The 21365-nt window shown below is 42.8% G+C and overlaps 1 protein-coding gene across 4 annotated transcripts in view; it reads left to right on the forward strand.

Moving 5' to 3' along the window:
- Nucleotides 1–274: 274 nt before the first annotated feature.
- The window catches only part of DYNC2LI1 (dynein cytoplasmic 2 light intermediate chain 1), a 49556-nt gene continuing 28465 nt past the window's right edge, over nt 275–21365 (forward strand). For 2 of the 4 annotated variants that reach the window (XM_061625406.1, XM_061625405.1), the window contains exons 1-6: nt 381–687; nt 6826–6865; nt 12269–12386; nt 13554–13588; nt 16596–16665; nt 19091–19179. In XM_061625406.1, the coding sequence (XP_061481390.1) occupies nt 663–687; nt 6826–6865; nt 12269–12386; nt 13554–13588; nt 16596–16665; nt 19091–19179 (377 nt within the window). In that variant the 5' untranslated portion in view covers nt 381–662. The other 2 variants (XM_061625403.1, XM_061625404.1) reach the window with 2 other exon arrangements.

A 21365-nucleotide genomic window follows, 5' to 3' on the forward strand; every position in this document is an offset into this window, starting at 1 on the left:
CCTAGTTAAATGTTTTCAACTCGAATAGGAAAAAAAAGTTCAGCCACAATAAAGCAGAGGTAAATATCCGAATACAGTATGTGCAAAATTTAAGAAGTCTTAAAATTGAGAACTTTTCCGTACATAAAGTCTGGATTTCTGATCTGGGCTACAAGTAACAAAGCACTTTTCACTTCGCACACACCTACACACGGACAAGTTTGCGCATATCGATCTTGAAAATGCCATTCCGCCCCGAACGTCGCAGCAGTTGCCAAAGAACTACAAGTCCCATGATGCTCCAAGGCGTTTCTATGGAGACCGGGAGTCGACCAAGGCCTAAGCACCACGGCGTCGTTTTGCAGACCGTGGGAAGCAATGCCTGGTGCCAGGTAAAGAGCGGGGGTGGGGGTGTTGATGCGGTGGGATTCATCCACGATTGTTCCCGCCTTTGCTGGTACGCTCGGCTGCTTGGTGTTGAATGGGAGCGATTTCCATCAGGAAGGAAGGAGAATATTCCTGCAGGAATATTCGCTCGGCCAAACTTGCTTCCCCCACCAAGTTCTTAGCTTTGATTCAGTCAGCTTCCCAGTTTGTGATTGGAAGGGTCGGTTCCAAATTATAGGGATCCCTTAGCAATTTTCCTTGAGGACGAGGACATTCTTCTGACCCTTTAGTCGCTAATGGGCTCCGGCTCCGGCTTTTCAGGTGGGATTCAAACTCTTGCCAGCAAATTCAGATTACGGGATTAAATTCAGGTTGCACAATTAGAGTTAATTGGGAAGGACTGTGCAATAAACCCACTAACCCAAAAGAATGGATGGGGAAATGCACTGGGAAGTATGAGATAATGCTTTCTTCAGGGGGAAACATACTCAGTGTTTTCCCCGCAAACGAATCGGGATGAATCCTCAATAAACAGGTCATATGGAAGCGCCCAAAGAGAGAGAGACCAAGACCACACATGTTGCCTGCCAAATCTGCCATTTCCTTTTCCGTGTCGGCAGTGGAGGATTGGGTCCATTTTTTTGCAACTGGGTAGTAAAAGATTTTGTTAGCTGTGTACTGTAGTTCAGATTTCATTTTACCTCTGCAGCGCTCAGGGAGGAGAGTGCAAGTGGGCAGTTGGTGTTTTCCTGACTTCTCTTGCTGGCTTTGAATACTGTAAATCTGGAAATGAATTTACAGTTGTTCTGTGTGATTTTTTTGTATTTGTTGTACACCGCCCAGAGAGCTATGCTAGTGGGGCGGTATAAAAATTCAATAAATAAATAAATGCAAGGAGCATCCCCCCACATCCTCTTGCTCCTCTGGCTGGTGCACTGCTGGCCATAGGATCCAGCAAAACTCACCAACCCTACTTGCCCTTCCCGGAGAAAGATGCCTGGCGAGCAAGCAGAGGCCCAGTCTTCTTTGACGTGCCTCCCAAAGAGGGCAAGCGAGCTGCACTACCCAGAAATAAAGACGTGGTGTAGTGGTTGAGCCGTTAAGGTGCTGGACTACAACCTGGGAGACCAGGGTTTGAATCCCCACATAACCATGAAGTTCACTAGGTGATCTTGGGCCAGTCACTGCCTCTCAGCCTCATGAAAACCCTATTCATAGGGTCTCCATAAGTTGGAATCGACTTGAAGGCAGAACATTAACTCGACACCATGGACTCTCCATTGTGGAGTCCCCCAGGGATCGGTCTTGTCCCCCATGCTTTTCAACATCTACATGCAGCCGCTGGGTGCGGTCATCAGGAGCTTTGGAGTGCGTTGCCATCAGTACGCTGATGACATGCAGCTCTATATCTCCTTTTCATCTTCCTCAGGTGAGTCTGTTGATGTGCTGAATCGTTGCCTGACCGCGATAATGGACTGGATGAGAGCTAATAAACTGAGACTCAATCCAGACAAGACCGAGACATTGTTGGTGAACGCCTTCCCTGCTCAGATGGTGGATGCTTACCCTGTTCTGGATGGGGTTACACTCCCCCTGAAAGAACAGGTATGTAGTTTGGGGGTTCTTCTCAACTCTTCCTTGTCTCTCGAGGCCCAAGTGGCCTCGGTGGCATGGAATGCGTTTTACCATCTTCTTCTGGTAGCCCAACTATGCCCCTATCTGGACAGGGATGACCTCGCCTCCATTGTCCATGCTCTGGTAACTTCAAGATTGGATTACTGTAATGCGCTCTACGTAGGGCTGCCCTTGAAGACAGTTCGGAAGCTTCAGCTGGTGCAGAACGCAGCTGCCAGATTATTGACGAGGACCAGTCGGTCTTCGCATATAACACCTGTCCTGGCGCGTCTGCACTGGCTTTCTATTTGCTTCCGGGCGAGATTCAAGGTGCTGGTTTTGACCTATAAAGCCTTACACGGCGTGGGACCTCAATACCTTGTGGAACGCCTCTCTCGCTATGAACCTACCCGTTCACTTCGTTCAGAATCTAAGGCCCTCCTCCGGGTACCAACCCATCGGGAAGCCCGGAGGGTGGTTACGAGATCTAGGGCCTTTTCTGTGGTGGCCCCTGAGTTGTGGAACAGCCTCCCCGAAGAGGTACGCCTGGCGCCTACACTTCCATCTTTTCGGCGCCAGGTAAAGACCTTTTTATGCTCCCAGGCATTTTAATCTTCTTAACTTTTTTAATCTTTTAATCTGTATTTTAATTTTTGTAGTATTTATTTTGTTTTTGCTGTGCTTTTCGTTTGTTTGTATATGTTTTTGTATTTTTATTATGATATATTGTATTTTATTTTGTTTGTTCACTGCCCTGAGAGCTATTTCGCTAAGGGCGGTATATAAATTGAAATAATAAAATAAATATAAAAATAAATAATTAAAAAAATTAAAACAAGAGGAGGGCAGAGCTGCTGTCCTGTGCTCTTCCTGTAAGTGGCACAGCATTGGGGACTGGGCCCAATTCTCTCTGCTGTGCTGAAAAGAAGGAGAGCAACACAGACAAGTTAGAGGAGGAGGCAGTGTAGTGGCTGGTGCTGCTGCTGCTGCTGCTGCTTACAATCCACAAATTTTCCCTGTGTGTCTCTGAGGCTCCACTTACCTGCTTTGGGCAGTACAGTGGAATAATTGGGTTCAGTGGAGCTGCCCAGAGTGAGCAGGTGAGTGATAAGCCACGGAGGGGGTGGCTCTTCCTTCCTCTTTGTCTGGATGGAGCATTAGGGAAGCTTGGGCTCACCGGAACACATCCCTGCTGCTGACCTATCCAGAGAAAGTGTGCACAGCTGATCAAAAGACAGAATATGGTAGCTGTTCCTTGCAGGCAACCAACTCTGTCCACCTTCACTCTCCCTTATTGGTGGAGATTGAGCCCAGATTGACCATCCTAAAGTGTTTGTCCCAAGAAGACTCTTGTTTTAATCTTCTATGCAGGAGTTAAATATAAAGGAACTTCAGAGAAAACAATAATTTACAGACAAACTTCTGTTTGTTTATTTATTATTTATTAAATTTATAACACTCTCTTTCTCGCAGGAGGAGCCCAGGGTGGCAAACAAAAACACTAAAAACACTCTAAAACATCTTAAAAACAAAAGACTTTAAATCAAAACATCTTTTAATGTATGTTTATTTTTGCAGACCAAAAACGTACAAAATTGAACTTAGGACTGTGCTAAATATATTCTTAGGACATAACTGTGGTGAGTAAATGTATGTAGGGAGTGGAGCAGAATCACAGTGGCAGCACCTGGCACCCAACCTATGTGTATTCAGTTGAATGTCTGCATGGAGGGTTCCCAGTCATGCAAAGGCAGCCCTTTGAATGTACAGTTGCATGGCACTAGACTGCATGCAGACATTCAAATGTGTAAACCGCTAGCTCTGGTGCCTTGGTTATGTCATGAGGACAGGGCATAACAAAGAAGCATGCAACTGAAGTCTGTGTACATTGCTTGGAATTTAGTGAGGCTTTCTTCTGCTTATGCAAAAGATTGCAGCTGTGCAATGGGTTTTAGTCCCAACTAAATTTCCATGGGATAGCCTTCCGGAAGGCACTGCTCCTTGAAATTGAAAATGCCAATAGCCAATGAAAAAAAAAAATCCAAAGATGGTATGTGCACCATCTTACATATGCTTGTCGGGCTTTGGAAAGCCACATCGGAATGTCTATTTTTCTAGCAGAGTTCTATATTTTTCTATAACTACTCTAGCTGCTGTATAAATATACCAGATCTTTGGCATCTTTAAAGGCCTTGCTTTCTGAGATTGTGGCGGGGATGGAGTGGGGTGACCAGTGCTGGTGCTTTTGTGTGTGTGCGTGCACGGTGGTGGCATCCCATCTTTGGAATTCCTTCCCTTGATATGTTCACATGATATTTATTTTCTTATCAGAAAAGATTGTGTTTTCTTCTAAGAGAAGATTGTGTCTTATTCTCTCAAGCTTTTAACAGATGATCTGTTTTTTGTTCCTTGTTGCTTCTGATGTTTTTTATTTAATTGTCATTATATTGTTGTAGCACCTGGTCTAGCACAGTGGGGAGGTGAGCCTGGCTGGGAGTCCAGAGTCCCACTCGTATCTCCTGGGTGTCAACGGCCAGCTAAAGATCACCCCCACAGTGAGTGGCTCAGGGGCTACATGCCTTGCCACCTGTGCAGCCATGGGCAAGCTGCGTAGTCCCAAGGAGCCCAGTTGCCCCCCAGCTGGCAGTTGCGGACAAGGAAGGGGCTGGCTTGTGCAGCAGTGGCAAGCTGAGCAGGCCCTAGCCAGCTTGGGAGGACTAGCCTCAGAGGGAGGCAATGGTAAACCCCCTCTGAATACTGCTTACCATGAAAACCCTATTCAGAGGGTCAACATAAGTCGGGACCAACTTGAAGTCAGTCCATTTCCATTTTCATATTGTTGTAATCCATCTGGAATGCTTTTAATGCAGAAAAGTAGTATATTTTTAAAAATAAACAGTGGTGATAAATACCTTCCGACTATAAGAACACAAGAAGATCCTTTCTGGATCAAGCTAAAGACCCATCTAGTCCAATATTCTCTTCTCACAATGTCTAACCAGAGACCTGTGTCTAACCCACAAGCAGGACCTGAACGTAACAGCATTCTTCCCTGTGGTGATTCCCAGCGACTGGTGTTCAGAGGAATACTTCCTCTGACACAGGAGAAAGTGCATAGCCACCATGACTAACTAGCTAACTAACTATTTATTGCACTTGTATACCGCCCCATAGCCGAAGCTCTTTGGGCGGTTTACAGCAACCAAAAACATTAAAACAAATATACAATTGATAATCCTATCCTTTATGAATTTGTCTAATCCCTTTTTAAAGCCATAAAGTCAGTGGCCATCACAGTATGTTATGGAAGTGAATTGCATAGTTTAACTACGTGTTATGTGAAGAAATTAAACCAGGTGCTTGCGATGATGCGTCCAGCAATGTGTCCTCTCAACCCTTGCCCTTCTTGGCTTATTAAAGCTTGCTGAGGGGGGTTGACCGAGTGGATCCAGAGTGTGGTCAACGCATCATTGTGGGAGGGAGTGGTTCCGGGCGCCTTGAAGGAGGCGGTGATCCGACCACTCCTGAAAAAGCCCACCCTGCACCCATTGGTTTATGACAACTACCGACCGGTTGCAAATACTCCCTTCTTAGGGAAGGTGATTGAGAGGGTTGTGGTGCAGCAATTGCAAGTACTCTTGGATGAAACAGATTATCTTGACCCCTCCCAGTCTGGGTTCAGGCCTGGTTATGGGACTGAATTGGTTTTGGTTGCCCTGATGGATGACTTTTATTGGGAGAAAGACAGGGGGAGTGCGACCCTGTTATTCTTACTTATCTCTCAGTGGCTTTTGATACCATTGACCATGGTATCCTTCTGGGCCGACTTGGTGAGCTGGGTATTGGAGGAACTGTTTTACAGTGGTTCCGATCCTATCTCCAAGTTCGCTCTCAGAGAATAGCATTAGGTAACTGTCTTTCCACCCCCTGGCAGCTGTGCTGTGTGGTGCCGCAGGGCACTATCTTGTCCTCCATGCTGTTTAACATCTATATGAAGCCCTTGGGAGCAGTCATCAGGAGATTTGGGGCGAGGTGTCAGCAGTATGCTGATGACACACAGCTCTATTTCTCTGTAACATCTGAATCGGGAGAGGCCGTGCAAGCCCTGGACCAATGCTTGGACTCGGTGGTGGGCTGGATGAGGGCCAATAAACTGTGTTTGAATCCTAGCAAGACGGAGGCGCTGTGGGTTGGTGGTTCCCGAGTTCGGATAATTTGTCAGTTGCCTGGTTTGGATGGGGTTGTACTCCCTCTGAAAGAGCAAGTCTGTAGTCTGGGGGTGCTCCCGGATCCATCTTTGTCGCTAGAGGCCCAGGTGACCTCTGTGGCTAGGAGTGCCTTTTACCAGCTTCGGTTGGTAAGACAGCTGCGGCCGTTTCTGGACCGAGATAGCCTGATCACTGTTGTCCACGCACTGGTAACCTCTAGGCTGGATTACTGTAATGCACTCTCTGTGGGGCTGCCCTTGAGGTTGGTCCGGAAGCTGCAGCTAGTGCAAAATGCAGCGGCGAGACTGCTCACTGGGGCACGGTATCGCCAACATGTCACCCCACTGCTGAAAGAACTGCATTGGCTGCCCATTTGCTACTGGGGCAAGTTCAAGGTTCTAGTTTTGGTGTACAAAGCCCTATACAGCTCGGGACCAGGATACCTGAAAGACCGTCTTACCCCTTATATACCCAGTCGATCACTGCACTCTGCAGGTGAGGGCCTCCTGCAGATACCATCTTATCAGGAGGTTTGTTCTGTACAATATAGGAAACGGACCTTTAGTGTGGCGGCACCTACCCTGTGGAATTCCCTCCCTTAAATATTAGGCAGGCGCCATCTCTGCTATCTTTTCAGCGCCTTTCGAAGACTTTCGTCTTCCAACAAGCCTTTTAAGGTAAGACCTATCCCAGTCTGCATTTGCGTTAGAATTGCTTTTAATATGTCTTTTAATATCTTTAACCCTTTTTTAAAGATGTTTTTAAAGTTTTTTTTAATGTTTTTAACATTGTTTTGTTTTAATGTATTTTAAGGTCTCTTTATGATGTTTTAAAGTGTGTTTAGTGTTTCTGTTTCCCGCCCTGGGCTCCTGCTGGAAGGAAGGGCGGGGTATAAATAAAATAATAAATAAATAAATAAACTATCACTAGAAGCTAAAATGATGAAACTGAGGTTATTGTACTTTGGACACATAATGAGAAGACATGATTCAGTAGAAAAGACAGGAAAAGCAGAAGGGAGTAGAAAAAGAGGAAGACCAAACAAGAGATGGATTGATTCCATAAGGAAAGCCACAGACCTGAACTTGCAAGATCTGAACAGGGTAGTTTATAACAGATGCTATTGGAGGTCACCGATTCATAGGGACGCCATAAGTCGAAATCGACTTGAAGGCACATAACAACAATGTGAAGAAATAGCTCTGTTTGTCTATCCTGAACCTTACAACATTCAGCTTCTTTGGATGGACCTGTGTTCTAGTATGACAGGGAGAACACCTCTCTTTCTTCACCCCGCACATAATTTTATACACCTCTGTCATGCCTCCCCTTACCTTTTTTCTAAGCTAAAAAGCTCCAGACGTTGCAGCCTTTCCTCATAGGGGAGTTGCTCTACCTCCTTGATCATTTTGGTTCTGTTTCTGAGCCTTTTCAAGCTATTTTTGAGGCCAGCAACCAGAGCTGTACACAGTATTCTTGGTGCTATAGAGTTGTGTATTGGTGTTATATACATTTTATGCCTTCAACCTTTCTGTGTTTCTATGATTTGAAAGAGATACATTGACTTTGTTCACCTGTGTGCTAAAAGAAAGAAAGAAAAGAAAAAACAGCGTGCAATAAATCTCTTGTCATCCAAATTGATTTGCTTGATTTTATGAAACAATTTGAGTTTTGGATCCCTTTAAGACTGTTCACCTTTGAAAGCAGTAAGTGCTGTGAAAGAGCTGAAAATATAATCACAATGTGCAGTAACATTCTGAAGGAAGACTCCACAAGGAGGCAAAACTGGCATGTCCCAACATTTAACCTTTTTCAGATAGGTGCAATTAGAAAACTTGAACAAAGCTTAGTTTCAATTTTCAGGATTGTCTGCTATCCAGAATGCATAAGAGTTTTTGAAACTGCTGCTATTATTACTAAAAAATGAGCTCTGCAAGAAAATGTTGCTGTGTAGAATACTCCAGTTCAGTGTTTCAGCCAGCAGTGCTCTCTTTTACTCCCTCACCCTCTCAGTTTTTAGTACCCCCACTCCCTGCTGCAACAGCTAATCAGCTTTTCATGGCCACTGGGCAAACTCAGTCCTCACTGGGCAGTTTGGAGGTTTTGTTTGTTTTTGTTTTGCCCCTGAAGCTTCTCTTCCCCCACTGGCTGCAAGGAATTTTTGTACTTCTTCAGATCTTGGGATTCCCCTAAGACTTATGATATTCCCTTCTTGTGTGTAGACAGTGTTGTTTTGACAACATAAGATTCGGCACTCATCACTGAAATCTCTAATAGAGGAAATTATTATTGCTACTTAATAATGTTCTCTTGTACTTTTGATTTGCAAAATATTTTTCAATATTTAATATTTAAGGATATTGGATTTACAACAGCCCTGTGAGATTGATTACTATTATTCCAAATCTACAGATAGGAAACTGAGCCAAATACAGGGACTTGCCTTAGGCAACATAGTTTGTCATGTTAAACATAAGGGCAAACCACAGTTTGTGGTTTACAAACTAGTCTCAAGCCATTACTTCAGATTATGGTTTGCCTGCTTATCACAAACTATAGTTGCCAAATTGCCAAGTTGCCACAGTTAAGCTTCATAGAATCAAAGAATAGTAGAGTTGGAAGGGGCCTATAAGGCCATCAAGTCCAGTCCCCTGCTCAATGCTGGAATCCAAATCAAAGCATTCCTGACAGATGGCTGTCCAACTGTCTCTTGAATGTCTCCAGTGTCAGAGAGCCCACTACCTCTCTAGGTAATGGCTCCATTGTTGTATGGCTCTAACACAGCCTTTCCCAACTGGTGTGCCTCCAGATGTTGTTGGACCACAACTCCCATCAGCCTCAGCCATTGGAAATGCTGGCTGAGGCTGATGGGAGTTGTGGTTCAACAACATCTGGAGGCACACTGGTTGGGAAAGGCTGCTCTAACAGGAAGTTTTTCCTGATGTCCTATCGAAATCTTGCTTCCTGCAACTTCAGCCCATTATTCCATGTCCTGCACTCTGGGACGATCGAGAAGATATCCTGGCCCTCCTCTGTGTGGCTACTTTTCATGTACTTGAAGAGTGCTATCATATCTCCCCTCAGTTTTCTCTTCTCCAGACTAAACATGCCCAGTTCTTTCAGTGTCTCCTCATAGGGCTTGGTTTCCAGTCCCCTGATCATCCTGGTTGCCTTCCTCTGAACCTGTTCCAGTTTGTCTGCATCCTTCTTGAAGTGCGGAGACCAGAACTGGACACAGTATTCAGGATGAGGCCTAACCAGTGCTGAATAGAGGGGAATACTTCACGTGATTTGGAAACTGTTTCAGTTAATGCAGCCTAATATAGCATTTGCCTTTTTTGCAGCCACATCGCACTGTTGGCTCATATTCAGCTTGTGATCAACGACAATCCCAAGATCCTTTTTGCATGTCTTATTTCTGAGCCAAGTATCCCCCATCTTATAACTGTGCATTTGGTTTCTTTTTCCTAAGTGTAGAACTTTGCATTTATGCCTGTTGAATTTCATTCTGTTGTTTTCAGCCCAATGCTCCAGCCTATCAAGGCCCCTTTGAATTTTGTTTCTGTCTTCCACGGTATTAGCTATGTCCCCCAAATTTGTGTCATCTGCAAATTTGATAAGCATGCTCTGTACCTCCTCATCCAAGTCGTTAATAAAAATGTTGAAGAGCACTGGGCCCAGGACCGAACCCTGTGGTACCCCACTCATTACTTCCGCCCAGTTTGAGAAGGAACCATTGATAAGCACTCTTTGAGTACGATTCTGGAGCCAACTGTGGATCCACCTGATAGTTGTTCCATCCAGCCCAGATTTAGCTAGCTTGCTAATCAGAATATCATGGGGCACTTTGTCAAAAGCTTTGCTGAAGTCGAGATATACTATATCCACAGCATTCCCACAGTCTGCAAGGGAGGTTACCCAATCAAAAAATGAGATAAGATTGGTTTGGCAGGATTTATTCTTCATAAATCCGTATTGGCTCCTAGTAATCATTGCATTGTTTTCAAGGTGCTTACGGATTGACTGCTTTATAATCTGCTCCAGAGTTTTTCCAGGGATTGATGTTAGGCTGACAGGTCTGTAGTTCCCCGGTTCCACCTTTTTGCCCTTTTTGAAGATAGGGACATTAGCTCTCCTCCAGTCATCCGGCACTTCACCAGTCCTCCACGATTTCACAAAGATAATAGACAGCTGTTCTGAGAGTTCTCAGCCAGTTCCTTCAATACTCTAGGATGCAGTTTATTGGGCCCCGCCGATTTGAACTCATTCAAAGTGACTAGGTATTCCTTGACCGTTTGTCTGTCAAGCTCACACTCCAATCCTGTCCCTTCTACTTCATGTTTCCCGGGAGGATCATAGACCCTTTTTTGGGAGAAGACTGAGCCAAAGTAGGAATTAAGCACTTCTGTTTTTTCTTTGTTGTCTGTTATCATTTTGCCATCCTCACTGAGTAGCTGTGCCACCATTTCCTTTCTCTTGTCTTTTACTATGGACGTACCTAAAGAAAGCTTTTTTGTTGCTTTTAGCATCCCTCGCTAACCTCAGCTCATTCTCAGCTTTAGCCTTCCTGACACCATCCCTGCAATTCTGTGAAACCTGTCTGTACTCTTCCTTTGTGGCCTGGCCTTCTTTCCACTTCCTGTATGTGTCCTTTTTTGTTTTCAGGTCATCATCTCTAAGCTTTTTGTGAAGCCACATAGGCTTCTTCTGCTGTTTCCCCCCTTTTTTCCTTGTTGGAATTGACTATGGTTTGGCATTATATCTCAACTGAGCCAGTGAGTCCACAGCAAGAGATGACAACTGGGATGAAACCAAGCTGGCATTCCTCATCCTCCTCTCAATCCACTGACAAATGTGTGAGGAAATGATGCAACTTGCACTACATCCCCTAATTTGCCGTGCATTGCTCCTGTTTAGTGCAGTAAATATGGCTACCACCATTTTACCAGTGCTGATCCTGTGTCCTTAAGAGCAGCTTGACAAACAGAAATTTAGCATGTGTGAAATACTTCAAATGTACAGGAGCTAGGATAGCTACAATTTGGGGCAGTTTGCACAAATCGTACTTCAGTAAAGAGATGCAAACTACTCCACAACTGGTCCTGGCAGAAGCCTTTTTTCCTGCCCCTCCTCTTCCATTACTGAGAACTTTGCCACTCCCCTCCCTCCCCCCTTGCAAATTTGCGAAGTTGCATCCATTCACCATAAACATTCCTATGCCTACCTCCCAACCTTTCTAATTTATTTAATAGGAGCTAAACTGGATATTTCACAAGCCTGTCTCAAGCCTCTCCTTTGGAATACTTTTTGACACCATGCATCTAATTTTGGGGAGGAGGAAGAAATAATATGCGCTGTGACAGTGCATTTTATAAGATGAAGTATGCAAATACATCCTGTAAGGTGAACTGTGCGAGTTCCACACTTTCTTAAGAGGGAAAACGCAAGTCCCAGGAGGAGGTTGCGTATGTGAAAGAGGTGCAAACAGAACCAATGTGGTGTGCCGGACATAGACTGTGTGGGGCACTGAAGGATCTTGAGTCTTAAGTCCCTGCTTAGCATGACGCCGACAGGGTAAACAAGTCACATCTGTCAATTTAATTAACCTCACAGGGTTGTTGTGAGCATAAAAGAAAAACAGGATCAAGCTTCATGCGGTTAAGAGTGCTGAAAAAACTGTTAACATGAGAAAGAAACAAAAGGAAGTGCTAGCCTAGACAGACTTTAACATTCAAGGTTTCCAGATGTAAGCATCTTTCTGTTCTCATTCTCTAGCTGCACTGCTGTTATCATTTTACATAATGAACATATTTGTAATCAAGCAGGAGTAAAGCATCCAGACAAGTATTATTCTTATAGTTGGTGGCGGGAAAATCTTGGTGAAGAAGTCCTTGCAAGCATCTAGAATTCACTAGCTTGCCCACTATACCCGATGCGTCTTCCCTGATTTATAATCTCAAAGCACAATTAGTTTCAATGAGGGAAGAATGAAAGAGGGTGTGTGGTGGAGGAATGTCTTTACTGGAAATACTGGGATATTATTTTGCATGAGGACATTTTTATTTTGTTTTCTCTGCTAGTGACACCTTGTGGGATATTGCTAAAGCGGAAGTTGAGAAAAGAGAAAATAATGAAGGCGACAGAGATGGACTGGAATGCTGGGAAAGATCATTATTCTTTATAGGAAATAAAAATGGGGTAATAATCAGTGTTTCATTTTATACTATTATTATGGACTCAAATAAATTTTGTTAAAGTTTGTAATTGAAATTCTGTTACAGCAAGACCTTTTCGTGCCTTGAAAGGGTAGCATGACATTTATATGCCTAATATTCATAGTATTGTTAAAACTAGTCTAATCTTAAATCTTGCATGCTCTAGCTTCAGAAATTGACATGTCACTAGAAAATAGAAGGCCTTTTTTAAGCCTAACCGGAGTGTAGGGCAAGATGTTTTCAGCGAAGGGGTCACAGTTGGGGAGAGGAGTGTTAACTTTAATATGCATGCATGCATGTATGTATGTGTTAAATATATATCCCACCCTTCCTCCCAGAAAGCCTAACTGCAGCCTGGGAGGGGTAGGCTGAGGAGGGGGCACTGCTAGCCAGATGGGGAGGCCAAAAGGACTGCATTCTTATGACTGGTGACAGGAATTGACTTATTCAGCTGTACCTAAATGTGGGCAGATATTGTCAATTTGCAAAACTCTGATTGACAGAGCAATTCTGGGCACACCTACTTGTATAAGTGCCACTGATTCAAAGGAACTTGGTAGATAAGTAAGTTTATCCAGGATGAGAGTGCTAGAAATGTTGGTAACCAGCTTTATAAAAGTAGGTGCTAAAAGACTTAAGCAATTGCTTAATTTATTTGTAGAAATTGTAATCATTAAGGACAGTTTTCACAGTAAGCTGCTTTGCCCAACACCTTAATACCATGAAGGTATTAAATTATATATTGTGTTTATGTATATTTCATGCATTTTATTTCCATCTCATTACTTAAGCAATTCCAGTAGAAGGAAATAATATGATTAACCTGTTATTTACAACTACCAGTGGTGGATACAAATGGCTAAACTGATTGCTACTGTGATGTCTGTATGTTTAAGTTTCCAGTTGCCAATTACTGAATTTGTCATTTCCAATCATATCTGATAATGGTAATAATAGCAGTGTAGATACACTCTGATAGAAGTTGGCAGCTAACTTTCCAGTAAAAAGATGACATATAATTGCCTACATTTATAATTTTCTGATATTTTATTAGAAATGATTAGAAGAATGCATTACAGTACATAGAATGATATAATATTTATGCTTTAATGACATTACAATAGCATTCTTTGTTGTTTTTAATTTCTAGGGAAAGACTACTATTATATTGAGATGCCTTGACAGGTATGTGTTTAAGTTTTGAGAAGTATTTCATATTTTCCGAGTACTCAAAATTCTAAATATCATCAACATTATCATTGTTGAAATCTAACTTAACAGAGTGCCTTCAAACAGTGGAAATATGGTCCTCAAAACACTTGTGTAAAAACACGTATGATATGTTATTGGCAACACTATGATAGAGGTCACAGGACCAGCCCTACCATTAGGTAGAACCTGAGGCATGAAAGGATAGCAAATTGCTTGCCATTTTGTTTATTGTTATATTGTTACTGCTCAGAAGGAGGAGAGGTACCTGTGGGATTTTATGCTTCTGGTAGCAAAATAACCTGGCAGACTTTGGATACTATTCACCTTGACTGGAGGTAAGGGGCACAATTTGCTGCTCCGCCTAAGATAACGAAATGTCTTGGGCTATTTTAGGCAATTATATACCTGCTACATGATTTCTTCTGAATTACGAAGAATACCCAGTAGTAACCCATGTGGTAGGGCAGAGAAATCCTCCTGACCTCGACATCACTTCAGCTTACCTAGTTAGGACAGAGAAGTGGTGGGGTCAGGATTGTGTGGATGCACAGCAGATCCAATTCAGCACTTCTGCTAGTGCACACAGAGCCATGACCTCACTGCTGCCATGTCCAGCTTCATTGAGATAAGCAGCACTGACACCAGTGTTGGTAGGATGGTTCCATGACTGTGCCCCATCACATGGGCCACTACTGCGGCTTCCAGTACATCCTGACTGGAATGATGCGTCGGACCTGTGACCCAGAGTCCTTGCAGAGCATAATAACGTGCTGGTTTGGGCCTCTAGTCCTCACATTTTCACACCTGAAGCAAAATTTCGGAGGGTGATTATATGCAGAGCAGTCCCATGGAAATGAATGCATTTAAGTTACTTAAGTCCATTGATCTCAGGGGCCTACTCTGAATGTGGCTTAGTTGGATATTACCCAGAATGTTCTCCTTCCCTAGCTGCTCTTCACCTCATATTTTCTAATGATACACAAGAGAGGGAGATGGGAAAATTGCACCCTCCGGAATCTGCCATGCGAAGTAGATTTTCCTCCCATTCACATCATTACATGATGTGATCAGGGTGGCTATGATCTTCCATGGTTCACAGATTTTCTTTTCTCCATGTTTGTAATAATTTGTATTATAACCAAAAACACTGTCCACATAGAAAGTGTGGAGTTTATGGTGCCTAAATTATGAAATTTCTTTCCCCAACATCTTGTGATATGGAATAGCCCTTGTTATTTGTACAAGATTCCAGTGAGTGGAGGTAAACTGATGAGGTATGGTTTAGCATGACACTTTATATATATATAGTATTTAAAGTATTGACATGTGACCTATATCCTTACAATGCAATCCTGTACAAGTCTTCTCAGAAGTAAGCTCCACAGATGAGACTTAGAGTACAATCCTATCTGGGTGCATCTGCAGCTCTGCCATCTTTCTGCCAGCCAGGGCAGAAGGGTAGTAATTTTCCCTCTTTTTCCTGAAGCATCTCCAGACTGGCACAGCAGAGGGGCCCATATTGGGTTCCTCATCAGGAAACAGGCTGGCTTTAGATCCAGTGGATTCATCACCAACCTTGCTTTGTCCCATAACACCCCATTTTGGAGCCTTGCAATGGCTACCACTGGCAGGAACACTGCCACCAGAAGCATGCATTGTGCCATGTTTTTGGCAGGCACATTGAAGGCCTCCATGGCAGCAGAACCCCCTGCTGGCAGAACTCAGCACAAAGGAAACCTCTGCCACATTCTAATCCCCTCCAGCATCACGGATTGGGGTGGGATAAGGATTGCTGCGTTCCTTCAGCCAGGTAAGTGAGTATAGGATTGCACCCTTAAGGTGCCAGCTAAAAATAAAGATAAAATACTTAAGTATTAAAAACCCACCAACATTTCTTAGTAAAACGTTTGCCACCCTGGGATCCTACTGGGATGTTCGGAAACTTCAGCTAGTGCAAAATGCGGCAGCCAGGTTGCTGACGAGGACCAATCGGTCCGCGCATATAACACCTGTCCTGGCTCGCTTGCACTGGCTACCTATTGTTTCCGAGCCAGATTCAAGGTGCTGGTTTTGACCTATAAAGCCTTACACGGTGTGGGACCGCAATACCTTGTGGAACGCCTCTCCCGCTATGAACCTACCCGCTCACTTCGTTCAGTATCTAAGGCCCTCCTCCGGGTACCAACTCACCAGGATGCCCGGAGGATTGTTACTAGATCTAGGGCCTTTTCTGTGGTGGCCCCCGAACTGTGGAACAGCTTACCGGAGGAGATACGCCTGGCACCTACGGTTCTTTCTTTTAGGCGCCAGGTTAAGACCTGGTTATACTCCCAGGCATTTTAATGTTCAATGTTTTTATGTTTAATGTTTTAGTTTAATTTTGTTGCTCTTTATTACTGATTTTATTCTAATATTGTATTTTAATCTTGTTTTGTACACCGCCCAGAGAGCTACTAGCTATGGGCGGTTTAGAAATGAAAATAAATAAATAAATAAATAAATAAATAAATAAATAAATAAATAAATAAATAAATAAATAAATAATAGTAAATATGCAGGGTTATATCCAGTAAGTAGTAATTTCCAGTCTCTCTATTATTTGCAAGCAAATACTTTTCGCTGTCTCTACTCTCATTGTGCAAAATGTCTCATTCTTTGAATACCCAGATAAAATGGGTAGTTGCACTTAAATATAGGTGACTCACTCTTTTATTTTGGGTTCCTATTCTGTCTTGCACGATTCTAGTTTTTACACCTTGATTCTCAGAAGTAATCCACTAAATTGAGGAAGCTGAGTCCTTTTCAATTTTGCCATCCCATGCAAAGTCAGCCAAAGAGATTTAAGAACCATTTTCACTGTCTTATTTTTCCTTGTTGTTTATGATTTTTGGTGTGTGTAAATAAATTGTTTTGATAATTGGGCAAAATTACTTTTATTCAACTTGACAAATTATTGGGGGGGGATCTTAATTTTTTTTAGGGATGAAATTCCAAAACCAACGTTAGCTTTGGAGTATACATTTGGAAGAAGAGCAAAAGGGCATAACACAGTAAGTATGTTAACAAGCTATATTATATAGTCTTCTCCTTTTGGTTATCAGACATGTCATAGGTGCCCTTGACACTCGCAACCACGTTGCAGAGAGCACTCCAGTGTGCAATGACCTTGATAGCAGGGGAAACACTTGCATATTCCAAACATTTTTATTTATTGATTGAAATATTTAGAACCTGTCCTATATCAAATGATCTCAGACCAGGATACAAGTTTTGTTTACAAATACAAAAATCAACAGCAGATAAAAATAACAAATCATCTTAAAACACAAATCTGCATTGTAGTTTGAGTACTGAGAACTGATACTATGCATTTGCTGTAAAAGAAGATGATAAACCAGTGTCTGGCATCAGTGATGGACTGGATGAGGGCAAACAAGTTGAGATTAAATCCTGACAAAACAGAGGTACTCCTGGTCAGTCGGAGGGCAGATCAGGGAATAGGGATTCAACCGGTGCTGGATGGGGTCGCACTCCCCCTGAAGTCTCAGGTTCGCAGTTTGGGTGTACTCCTGGACTCAGCTTTGAATTTGGAGGCCCAGATTGCTGCTGTATCCAGGAGCGCATTTGCCCGGTTAAAACTGGTGCGCCAGCTGCGCCCGTTCCTGGAGCTACCTGATCTGACTAGGGTGATGCATGCCTTGGTTACATCCCGCTTAGACTACTGTAACGCGCTCTATGTGGTGCTGCCTTTGAAGACTGTTCAGAAACTTAAATTGGTACAAAGAGCTGCAGCCAGAGTGCTAACCAGGGCTGGTTACAGGGACCATACAACTCCCCTGTTACAACAGCTCCACTGGCTGCCAATTTGTTTCCGGTCACAATTCAAAGTGCTGGTTTTGACCTACAAAGCCCTATACGGCTCAGGTCCAGACTATTTGACAGATCGTATCTCCCTACATGAACCTGTCCGGGATTTGAGATCTTCAGGTGAGGCCCTTCTTGTGTTCCCCACACCTTCGCAAGCACATATGACGCAGACACGAGATAGGGCCTTTTCGGTGGCTGCCCCTAGGCTGTGGAACTCCCTTCCGAGTGAGGTGCGATCAGCTCCCTCCTTGCCGTCTTTCCGGCGACAAGTAAAGACTGTTTTATTTCAACGGGCATTTGGGATAGAGAACGACCAGGATTAAGTGTCATAGGTTTGGTGATTACATTATATGATTTTATTATTTTAAATTGTCTGCTGTTTTTAACCTATATTTTATGGTTTTAATTTTTCTCATAGTTTAATTCTTTTTTAATAATATACTCTGTATGTTTTAATGGTGTTGTTTTTAGTTGTAAGCCGCTCTGAGTCCTATTGGAAAAAGGGCGGGGTAGAAATAAAGTTTATTATTATTATTATTACTTGTCTGTGAAGGCCTAAGCTTAGATGATAATTCTACATTCATTTCAGAGTTATCTGGGATTTGTGCCCCCTTCAAGGTCACCATCACCACCTATGATTTAAAAAAAATCTCCCTCAAGAAGCAGTTGTGACCCTGACAATACCACAGCCAGTTGTTCTTACTTATCCCTAGGGGTTGGCCAACTGACTGATGAATTAGCTCTCCTCTTCTGATCCTGGCACTGGCTATAAGTGCAGAAGCAACATGTAGGTTCCAGCAAGCGGAGTTGCAGACAAAACATGCACCAGAGAGTTGTGGCTAATTTTGGCTTTCTGGTATGTCCCTACAACTTATCTAACGGGTGTTTAGGGGCTTATGTGTCCCATTAATATTTTACATGATTTTTTTTCTTGCCATGAACAGTAGTATACCCAGAGTACCACTTAAAGCAGAGATAGAGAACTTCAGGTCTGAGGTACAAATGTGGTCCTCCTGACCTCTCTATCTGGCCCTGTGGACTCTCCCCAGGCCACATCCTTTACTCAGCCATACCCTCTTTCCTCAGGCCAAGCCTCTCACTGATCTTGCCTCCCATCCTCCTTCAGTGTTCTTGCCATTGTTGAATGCATCCTTGACCTCTGATAATACCCTCTGCTTTCCCAAACAGAGGATAGAGAGGGGTATGTGAGTGTGTTTAGAAACTAGCCTACTCTGCAGAGGTAAATTTTATATTCGTTGCTCTGCATACTTTTGTCTCTAGCCCTGTCCACACCTAGCATGGGGCCGCTGGAAGATTGCCCAGAAGAGAATGCAACTCCTGCGATAAAAAGATTTCCCTATCCCTGACATAAAGCATGAAGTGACTCTGAGAAGACCTCCTCAAGTTTCATGTGAAAATCCTGTATTACTCTAATCTACTGCTAGTATTCTTGTAATCTACTGATAAAACTCCCCAGCTTCTCTGGTGGATTTCTAACACCAGATAAACTATATAAGGCATGTTGTTAGTAATATGTGTACTGCAATGTCTATTGGTTGTGCATCAAAATCTTGTGCAAATTACTAATGCGAAGAAACTTTTTTTCAGCCCAAAGACATTGCTAATTTTTGGGAACTAGGTGGTGGAACTTCACTTTTGGACTTGATTCCCATACCAATAACTACAGCTAACATAAGGTAACAAATGAAGAACTTGGTAATTTCAAAAATAACTTTCACTCCCATTGCTCAGTTCTTCCATTGCAAACAAAGTCTTTCAGCTTCCTCTTTATTCATTTTGAAATGTTCGTTAGTCTTTCTCATAGATAGTCATTTGTGGCCTATAGATTTTTTTCTGCACGTGTGACCTGGAATGGAACACATGGTGTACAGCCAGTGTAGGTGCCACTGTCAAACAATGATCAATCCTACCTGCAGCTAAGCTAGCTTTTCAGTTTCACAACACATTGTCATTCATTGACACTACATGCCTATACCCACTTACCTGAAAGTAAGAACTGAACTTAACTGAATGGGACTTACTTCTGAGTTGACATGTAAACGATTAGCTTCCAATTGCTTATTAAAATTTAGACCCCCTCCTGTCTAGAGAACTGCGTACTACAGTGTAGCGTAGTGGTTAGAATGTTCAACCAGGACCTGGAATCCATACAGCCATGAAGCTCACTAGATGACCCTGGGCCATCTCTTTCAGCCTAACCTACCTCACAGGAATGCTGTGAAGATAACTAAGATGGGAAAACCATCTGTGCTGCCTTCAGCTCTTTGGAAGAAAGGTGGGCTGTAAATGTAGCAATATTTTTTCCCCAAAAAATAAAGATGGAATAAAGAAGGTTTATTTAAAGAAAGATACTTGCCTCAGAAAGTAGCACAATTTATTAATTATTATTATTATTATTTAAATTTATATCCCACCCTTCTTCCCAGTAGGAGCCCAGGGCGGCTAACAAAAACACTATAAAACATAAAAACAGACATTAAAATATATTAAAACAAGACATCTTTAAAAACATCTTTAAAATTTTTTTAAAAACATCTTTTTAAAAAATCTTTAAAAACATATTTAAAAGCAATTATCCAACAGTCGCAGACTGAGATAAGGTCTTTAATTGAAAGGCTTGTTGAAAAAGGAAGGTCTTCAGTAGGCTCTGAAAAGATAACAGGTGGCACTTGTCTAATATTTAAGGAGATGGAATTCCAAAGGGTAGGTGCCACTACACTCCAGATCTGTTTCAATTGTTGTGCGGAACGGACCTCCTGATAAGATGGCATCTGCAGGAGGCCCTCACCTGCAGAGCATTTTGTTGTTACGTGCCTCCAAGTCGACCATGACTTATGGCGATCCTATGAATCAGCGACCTCCAAGAGCATCTGTCATGAACCACCCTGTTCAGATCTTGTAAGTTCAGGTCTGTGGCTTCCTTTATGGAATCAATCCATCTCTTGTTTGGCCTTCCTCTTTTTCTACTCCCTTCTGTTTTCCCCAGTATTACTATCTTTTCTAATGAATCATGTCTTCTCATTATGTGTCCAAAGTATGATAACCTCAGTTTCATCATTTTAGCTTCTAGTGATAGTTCTGGTTTAATTTGTTCTAACACCCAATTATTTGTCTTTTTTGCAGTCCATGGTATCCACAAAGCTCTCCTCCAACATCACATTTCAAATGAGTTTATTTTTCTCTTATCCACTTTTCTCACTGTCCAACTTTCACATCCATACATAGAGATCGGAAATACCATGTTCTGAATGATCCTACTAGGTAAATAAGGGGTAAAATGATCTTTCAGGTATTCTGGTCCCAAGCTATATAGAGCTTTGTACACCAAAACCAGAACCTTGAACTTAGCCCAGTAGCTAATGGAAAAAGAGGAAAGACAGGTTATCAAAATGGCAACTAAGGCGCTGATACTTGTTTAGGGACATTTGTTGTTGATCTCCTGAAGTAATCTCTAGGGGTGGGCGAGAATTTTGCTAAAATTGAAGTTGGCACCAGGCTGCCTTACAGTTCACATGTTTCCTGTCTTTGTGGACCAATCCTGAATGCTGCAACCTACTGCAGCTTTTCCTCACACCGGATTTTTGCACCTTTGTTTTGTTAATGTGAAACTGACTATCCTGCTCTTTGCTTTACTAAGTTTAGCCTGCTCTTTGCTTTGCTAACATGAAACTGACCAACATGGTCTTTGCTTTGTTAAGGTAAAACGGACTAGCCTGCTCTTGCTTTGCTATCATGAAACTGATGAACCTGCTCTTTGCTTTGCTAAAGTTAGCCTGCTTTGCTAACGTGAAACTAACATGCTCTTTGCTTTGGTAATGTGAAACTGATCAGCCTGCTGTTTGCTTTGCTAAGGAGAAACTGA

Source organism: Rhineura floridana, chromosome 4, assembly GCF_030035675.1.
Source record: "Rhineura floridana isolate rRhiFlo1 chromosome 4, rRhiFlo1.hap2, whole genome shotgun sequence".
NCBI lineage: Eukaryota > Metazoa > Chordata > Lepidosauria > Squamata > Rhineuridae > Rhineura > Rhineura floridana.